At 35.3% G+C, this 8,259-nt stretch overlaps 2 protein-coding genes across 2 annotated transcripts; one reads left to right on the top strand and one right to left on the bottom strand.

Annotated features, from left to right (window-relative positions):
- Positions 1–3,835: 3,835 nt before the first annotated feature.
- Positions 3,836–5,291, top strand: LOC129946283 (uncharacterized). The gene is made up of 4 exons (XM_056056421.1): positions 3,836–3,943; positions 3,997–4,296; positions 4,352–4,534; positions 4,692–5,291. The coding sequence occupies exons 1-4, from the start codon at positions 3,863–3,865 to the stop codon at positions 5,289–5,291; spliced, it is 1,164 nt and encodes a 387-aa protein (XP_055912396.1). The 5' UTR covers positions 3,836–3,862.
- A 490-nt stretch (positions 5,292–5,781) lies between these two features.
- Positions 5,782–7,964, bottom strand: LOC129942314 (uncharacterized). The gene is made up of 5 exons (XM_056051185.1): positions 7,820–7,964; positions 7,534–7,754; positions 7,172–7,467; positions 6,630–7,113; positions 5,782–6,502 (listed from the first exon to the last, which is right to left on the bottom strand). Exons 2-5 carry the CDS (start codon positions 7,745–7,747, stop codon positions 6,003–6,005), a joined length of 1,494 nt encoding a protein of 497 aa, XP_055907160.1. The 5' UTR covers positions 7,748–7,754; positions 7,820–7,964; the 3' UTR covers positions 5,782–6,002.
- Between the last annotated feature and the right edge of the window lie 295 nt (positions 7,965–8,259).

The following is an 8,259-nucleotide window of genomic DNA, read 5'->3' as shown; positions in this document are numbered from 1 at the left end:
CTAATTTTGAAAATGGTCCCTATGTTGTAGCACGAGAAACAGCTTTTAAAGTAGTTATTTTCATTAAGATTGTAACTGATTAATGAATAATACGTTCGGTCTGTTGAACTGACAGCTTTTTCGATAAAGGCATATCTTTCATTTTCATCAGACAGTTGAATTATTTCATAAAAGATCTTTTTCCACTGGTTTAAGTTAGCTTCTGACAAGTTAATCGTCATTCCACAGTTTCCGGCAAGTTTAACCCAATTTTTGATGAAGAGAGTTTTCTTTTTCAATGCATACTTAAGAATCATCTTTGGAAGTCTTGATTCTTCCATATTAATCACCCTTAATAAATATTCTGCATGTAGTTTAAGAGCAGAAATAAACATTGTTGGCAACCCCGACTCCATGTGATAGATATATTTTTGCGTGTTTAATGGAAGGTAAAAGATTTTTCTTAGAAAGAACCGCAGCAGGCTTTCAGTTACCTCCTGTCGTTCTATCCCCCAAAGTTGTGCACCATACGAGTAAAACATAATATATTTGGCTGTAGCATTAAATACACTACATTTGGTGCTGATAGTTATTAAATTGTTGCTGAAAATGTTTTTCCAATTCTGGCATATTGCTGATTTCGCCTTATCTACTTTATTTTTTAGGTGGTTTTCCATTTTTAAATTGAACCATAATTCCAATCCGAGATAGGTATATTTTTTACTACTTCTAGCTTACGTTCGCAATATTTCCAATTTTCCCCGCTTGCAATTCTTCCGGACCCTTTTTGGAAAATCATAACCTTTGATTTTTCCACATTTACCTCCAGACCCCATATTAAGCAATACTGATAGAGCTTGTTTATCATCAGTTGCAATGAAGATGGTGATTCGGCAAGAATGACTATGTCATCTGCGTACATGATAACCTTTACCTTTGTGTTGTCGAACAGTAAGGGGCTGAGGTTGCAGCCTTGTTTAACACCTTGTTTGCAAGCAGTCTTTCTGATCTGTCTCTACCATTGCTTTTATTTGCTGTTGTTTGCTGATAAAGTTTTATTAATGAACGTACGAATTTTGTAGATATTCCTAAATTGTACAGCTTGTAGAACATTGCATTTTGATTTATCATGTCAAATGCAGCCCTTAAATTGACAAAGAAAGTATAGAGCTTTATATTATGGTCTATTTTCATTTGTGCTATTGAAATTAAGATGAAAATGTTATCGACAGTAGAGTAAACAGAGCGGAAGCCAGCTTGAAACTCGCTGAGTTTTTCGTTCACGGAAACCCACTCTTCGAGTCTTTTGTATAATAATGTTGTATAAGCTGTTAGCACCGAGTTCAACAAAGTGATCCCCCTATAATTGGCTGGATTTGAGCTGCCACTTTTCGGCCACAATGTTGGGCTGTGCAAAACTCCACGTAATTTGATCCGTTTGGTATAATAGAGATTCAAAATGGAGTCGTAAGCTTTCCAAGGGAATCGAAACTTCTTCTTTTGATTGGTAGTTACCAGACAGTTTTCTAGTAAAAGACCAAAATTCTTTTGCATCCTTGCTTTGACTTAGTTCACATGCCAATTTTTCTTCATGAGCTCGCTTTTTTATTTTTACAGTCCGTTTATAGTGCTTATTTGCTTCTAAATAATCTATTCTAATCGACTGAGATTCATTTTTTCTTAATAAGTTGAGCAAGGCTAAACACTTTTTTTTTAAGTTTTTCGCATTCACGATCATACCATGTGGATTTCTTATAGAGTGCACCTAGTACAAATGATTGAAAGAAGTCGAAAAAATTTTTGATAGAAAATTAAACGACGATTGACTGACAATTTTTTTTCTGTCACTTTTGACAGTTCAAATTGGATCTTTACATTGTTGATAGAAAACTGTTTACAATGTGTTGAGAAAAATCAGCCAATATTGGAACATCTTCCAGTCGGGTATACGTAGCTTAACCATTCAATCCCCTTTTTCATTTTACACGGCTACGTCTCTGAATATGGTCTCCATTTATGTAAGGAAACATGAAGGAAGGATTCGAATGTAACCGACCGCAAGCAAAGGAGATACCAGTGAGCTTCTTCACATACAAAAACTGAGAGCATTAGCTTATTATTACTCCTAGTAAGAGTGTGTGAAAGTCTCCACTTTAAAGGAAGACAAAATAAAATAGTAATAACTAAGGGAAGCGGCGCGAAGCGTAGCGGAGACGCGAGGCCGGCGGGCGCATCGATGGGATGGATGTAAAAAGTTTCCCCTTTCTTTTTTCCTTCTCTTTACTCTTATCCGTTTGCTTACTGCACTACGTACCTACAAAAGTTGATGTTTGGTTGTGTAATATTTTTGTTTTGTATTACAATTACATATACTTTTGTTATCTTTTGCTTTTCTCTTTTTGATTCTGTTTCTGTTAGGTTAAGATCATCATGACGCGACGCCTGCGACGAGTGGTATTGGTGGATAGTGCATTATATATTATTATCGTGGACTATGGAGCGGACTTGGTATTTAAGCAAAGGGAGGTAGAGGGAGGAATAGTTTTGTTGATTCTCGTCTTGGACGGAATTGATTTTCTTTTTCACTTTAAATTCGTTTCAAAAAAGGATTAAGGAATAAAGAAACTGAAACGGATTCGTCTTCGATGTCAGTCAGTATTGGAGTTTTCTTTTTTCCTTTTCATAATCAAATGGAGGCAGCAGTTCTGAGTGCAGCGCAGTGCAGCGATTAAAATGGGGACATTGATCTTCTTATTAAACAAAACAACGAGAACGACCACGTGAGAGCGTGGAATAGCGGCAAGGGATAGTAGCATGGCAATAGGTAGCGGTAGGTTTATACATATGTATGTAAGTATGTATAGCGGTTTAGCGGGGACAATGTTAACGAACGATAACTTGCATACGAAGTATCGTGAATTTATAACGGATTTTTTGAATCGTTTTAGAAAGTATGTATATTGTAGGTATACCCTACACAAAACATCAACAACTGGGAGACACGAGACGATATGTGATGGTGATGATAATTTAGACGAAAATCGATATCAAAGGAAAAATCGAATAAATTTACTGTTGCGTTTCTTTTCTTTTTTTTCTTCTTCTTGATTGTTGATGCGTTTCCCTTTGGTGGTTTATTAATTTTCTTGTTTAAAGGTGAAGGTATGGATGAAAACGGCGGAGCACCTAGGTAGGTATTTGAGTGATAACATTTGAAAAGAAAAGTACGCAATTAATATGCGGTGCCTTCTGCATTCTTTCCTTACATACCTACCTATATAGTTTAATTCATTGTATCTTTATCTACTTATGTACCTTAATACCCTCAGGTTACATACACACGCTCCAGAAAGTCTCCGTATAGGAGATAATTTTGTATTCAATTTGCAAAACAAATAGTACTGTGCATTACGTAAAGGAGCTACATTGGGATTACTTTTGCCAAAAATACTCCATTTAACATCCGTACGTTTCACTCTCCAAAAGCCGTTTGTTTACATTGTTGTATTTGTGATTTTGACAATTAGTTCATGAACAGATGTGGAAACCAACAAAAAAACGATGTGTTGGGCTAGCGGCACTTTGCAGACAAAATGGGGAGGTTAATAAGTTTTTTTCTTCAGATTTGTTCGATAAAAAAGTCAGTTTTAAGCTTTAATATTGGAATTATTTTGTTCATATCGAACCAATGTGCATTTTTGTCTTGAAAAAAGCATGTTTATCAGATTATTATAACTAATTCACTAATTTACAGTTATCACTACGAAATTCTTTATGGCTGAAACAGAAACACGCATTAGCTTCGGCTTCGCTTGACGTTTACGAGTTCAGCCATAGGAATTCAATGCATGCTATCACAATAGAGCTCTATACCTTTTGACAGATGCCAAATCTGAAACGTCATAAATCGAACGTGGAGGGCAAACAAAAGGCGCGCTTAAGTTGTTTTGGCTGCTATTTCAAAGTAAGTTTTTAATATTTTTAAATAAATAATATTTAATACAGTTTTTTTTTCAGAAAATGGAGATTTCAAACTACGCCAAAGGATTGGATGAACGAAGAAGGAAGGAGTATGTCAGTAAGATCGCCGCGATTGCGGCCAAAGATCCTTACCTCCTCAAGTGCACGGAGCAGTGTCTGCCGAAAAATGTAAACTTCGTAAAGATTATTAATTATCTTCTACAAGGAAGGAACACGGTAACAGGAGGCAAACTCGAGTCCAATAAGGCCCTTAGTGCTGGCAAGCTTTACCAAAGTGGATGGGTTCAATCCATGGAAGGATGCCAACACAGTGAATTGTGCTTCATTCTGTCAAAGGTTTTTGTTTTGTACTGTATGTTATATATGCCTCCTACTAACTGAAATTGTTTAGGTGCTTCATACCCAATCACTGAACCTTCCAGCGCTGCGTGTTTGGATTGCAGTGGACAAAGATGGCTTCATCAAAACTGCACATTGCACTTGTGTTGCCGGGCTTGGTGAGTGCTGTACTCACATTGGCGGAACTTTGTTTGCTCTGGAGTCCATAGCAAGAAAATTCGAAGAGGATAATCTAGTAATTAAATTTAAAATTTGTATTTAAAGAAATTTAAATATTGAACAACACAACACTACACAATCTCATAACAAGCATATGAACACAAACATATTGAAAAACAAATAAACTTTTCTAGCAAATGTAAATTGTTTTGTTATTATTAAATTGATTCCAGATATCGGTCACTGATATGAAAGCTTATTGGAAAGTTCCTTCATGTAAGCTCAAACTCCAGGTGCCATGTGAAAAGATTAAATGGAACAAAAGTAATCAGTCTGCACAGAAGGGCAAAAGACAAGTTCAACCTGCTTCATGTGCCCAAGTGGTAGAGTTTTTGAAATCTTTGAGGGACAAGGGATGTGAGGTTTCAGCAATGAGCAGTTTTGAAGCGCTAGTTCCGGAGCAAGTCTTGTGTCCAATGTACATGGCCAACGTCTTCAAAATTGAATATGAGGGGTTAGACAAATGGGAAATTGAAAAAATTTCAGGGATGCTTGTTTTCAGACTAACAACGGAACAAGTCAACTTCGCTGCTTCCATTACCAAACAGCAGTCCAAATGTCACTATTGGCACAAACTGCGAATTGGACGAATAACTGCATCCATATTTAAGCAGGCTGCTAGAACAAATTTAAAAAATGTGTCGATGAGTTTTTTGAAGAGGATCTGCTATTTTCAAGACGAGATTCATTCAGCAGCCGTTAAATATGGTTGTCGCCACGAATCTGAAGCTGTGAACTTCATTTTGTTGGAGGAAAAAGAACAGCATACTTAACTGACGATTGAAACATCTGGGATCATAATTGACAAGGAAAAATCCTACTATGCTTGTTCCCCCGATGGTATTTGGAGATGCGACTGCTGTGGAGAAATGCCTGTTAAAGTCAAGTGTCCCTTCTGCCTCAAAGATGGTGATGTAGCAACTTTTTTATCCTCATCTAGCTGCCCCATCATTAAAGAGAACGGTGAATGGAGGATTTCAAAACAGCACCAATATTACTGGCAAATACAAATGCAATGTGCAATTTTGAAATCTGATTACTGCATTTTTTGTATATATTCCCCTTTTTTTAAGGTGATAGTTAAAGATCCTTTTGATAAATTGTTTTTTAATAGTGAAGTCTTAAAAACAGACTTATATTTTAAAAATATTGTACTGCGTGAACTTTTAGCACGCTATTATTCCAACAGGACAAATTTGCTAAAAATGTGATAAATATGCCTACCTCTAGTTTTATACATATATACATACGTACCTATATATATTTATGTGATAAAAAAGCTGTGAATTTTTAGTTGATAAGTTTATGTTTATTTCATATGAAGTTTTTTTTTTCTATCTTATTTTGTTTTGTTGCCTTCTTAATTAATAACATTATTATTTATTTAAATGAATATGAATTTGTTTTTGTTTTTTAATACTTTTTTGTGTTCAAGTTTTTGAATATATATTTAATAAAAAAAAATTACTTATGAAATCATTTGTTTATGTTAAATTAATTATGGATGGACTTAAATTAGTCAAAGCACAGCATATTTTGACAATGTAGTCAAAGTACATTTCATCGCCGTTTATTTTTGATGTCGCTGTTATTGGCTGACGATTTGTTAAAATCAGGTACTTTTGTCGGAGAAGACCAATCACTCTTTCAACATGAACCCTTATCTTGGCAAGGTTTCTTGTCCTTTCAAGGTCATCAGCATCCATTTGGTCTCTACCGTTTCGGAATGCGGGCATTAAAAGTTTTGCTCCTTTTTCCACAATTACACGATTTACCAGCATTCCTCGATCAGAGAGTATTATATCACCTTCTTCAATGTTGCTGGTGAAACCACAACTCTCAACTACGGTTTTATCGCTGCATCTACCACCATATCCTTTGGACACAAAAATTATTGCACCAGCTGGGGATATAGCAATTAAGTACTTCAGAGTACTATGATGCTTGTAAGATGAAAAAACTTCTGATTTAGCAAGTGAATCGCCTAAATTCATTAAAAAAAGAAAATAAAATTATGTTATAATAATGAAAATGAAGAAATTTAAATATTAAAATTACTTTGGTTTTAAGTGAATTATATTATGTTAGTTTAAAAGTTTGCTTAAATTTACCTGGGGTTTCAGTAAAAACCTCGAAACAGTCAATGATTGCGGTAAAATTATTTCCAAGGGCTTTTTTGAAATACGGAGGTGTATTACGTTTCAAAGCATTTTTTTCAGGCCAATGAACAAATGCAGATAGTTTCGCTTGGAACACAATTACATTTTCATGGAAAATTCTTGACAACGTCTTGATTGTAACCCCGTACTTAAAAGACAGATAAGTAAATGGTAGGTCTAGTCGCAACTTCATCAAGGTTATCATAAAGGCATCAAAAACATTAATTTGTTTCATTGGACTCGATGATATATAGTCCTTTAAAAAGTCAAATAGATGACTTAATGTTGTGAAGTTTGGGATACCGGTAAAGTATAGAACCTTAGAATCATTGTTTTCGAAATCAGTGATACTCATGTTCCTAACTTTTAGCTGTCCAGCCATTGCTTTCATTCCCTTTTCGTTTTGTTGCAACTTCTGCTCATACATTTCAGTACTCTGAAAATTATATTTAATGTTGCAAGATTATGCACTTAAGTGATATAAATAACCTTACTTCTTTTAGTTGATCTGCTAATTTTTTCGCTTTATCCTCACATGCCTTGATTGTTTCATCTTTAGCTTTTAATTCTAGTTTCAGTTGTTCCAGCTCACTAAGCTCCACTTCTACTTCCACAGCAACTGTTGGTGTAACTACTGGATCTACCTCAGGGATAACATCATCTTTCAATTTGGTTCGATTTTTTAACCTTTGGTATCGTCCCACTCCGGGTTTCGAGAATTGCGGATATCCCATGTTTAAAGAAGGTATCCAATCTGGATGTAGCTTGTCTTTAAGCTTAGCTGGACGACCTTCAAAAAATTTGTTTTATTTTTATTATACATATTAACATCACTGAAAGTTAAATACGATCTTACTTGTAATAAAATGTTGAGAACATATTCTTGTGTACTTTAGTGAGCTCTCTTTTAAATCCTTTCTTTTAATGGCATTTAGCCATGCTGTTCTCCTTGCTTTAGAGATTTCAATCTCGGTTGGTTTTTTGTGGACGGCCGGGAAGCGAAAAAAACTGAAAGTGTGATCCCGTTCTGCTCTTTTGGAACAACCAATAACGAAGCACGTTGAAGGCATTTTTTACCTAACACAAACAACAAACAGAGAAGATTAAAGAAATCCACAGAACAACACACTGAAGGTATTTACTTTAATAAATGATAACTTTTGATTATTATTACACAGTACGTTTTATATTTGTCACTTCTTTAAAGAAATAAATGCAAAGTTTTTCTTGTTTGCCCTCCACGCATAAATGACAGACAAGACGTCATTTCGTTTGACGTTTCTCTCCGGTTCTCTATGGAGCTTCGACCTCACGTTCCGTTTGACAATCGTAAGGAAAAGAACGTAGTGTAACGTAATGTGATTCCAAACGGAAGCTCTAGTTCAATTATCTGAACATTTGCTTTGTCTGACAGCTCAATACCTGTAACAAAATGTCAACAAACAAAATATTTGATCTTTGGAGGGATGAAATAATAGAAATGTTATTCAAAGCAACCTCGAAGCATGGACATCGTAACGTAGACGAAGCCGAAGCTGAAGCGCGTTTGTGATTCAGCCATTAAATTTCACAATTGACCTCG

Source organism: Eupeodes corollae, chromosome 1 (genome assembly GCF_945859685.1).
Source record: "Eupeodes corollae chromosome 1, idEupCoro1.1, whole genome shotgun sequence".
Taxonomy (NCBI): Eukaryota; Metazoa; Arthropoda; class Insecta; order Diptera; family Syrphidae; genus Eupeodes; species Eupeodes corollae.
This window is presented reverse-complemented; position numbering and strand designations above follow the sequence as displayed.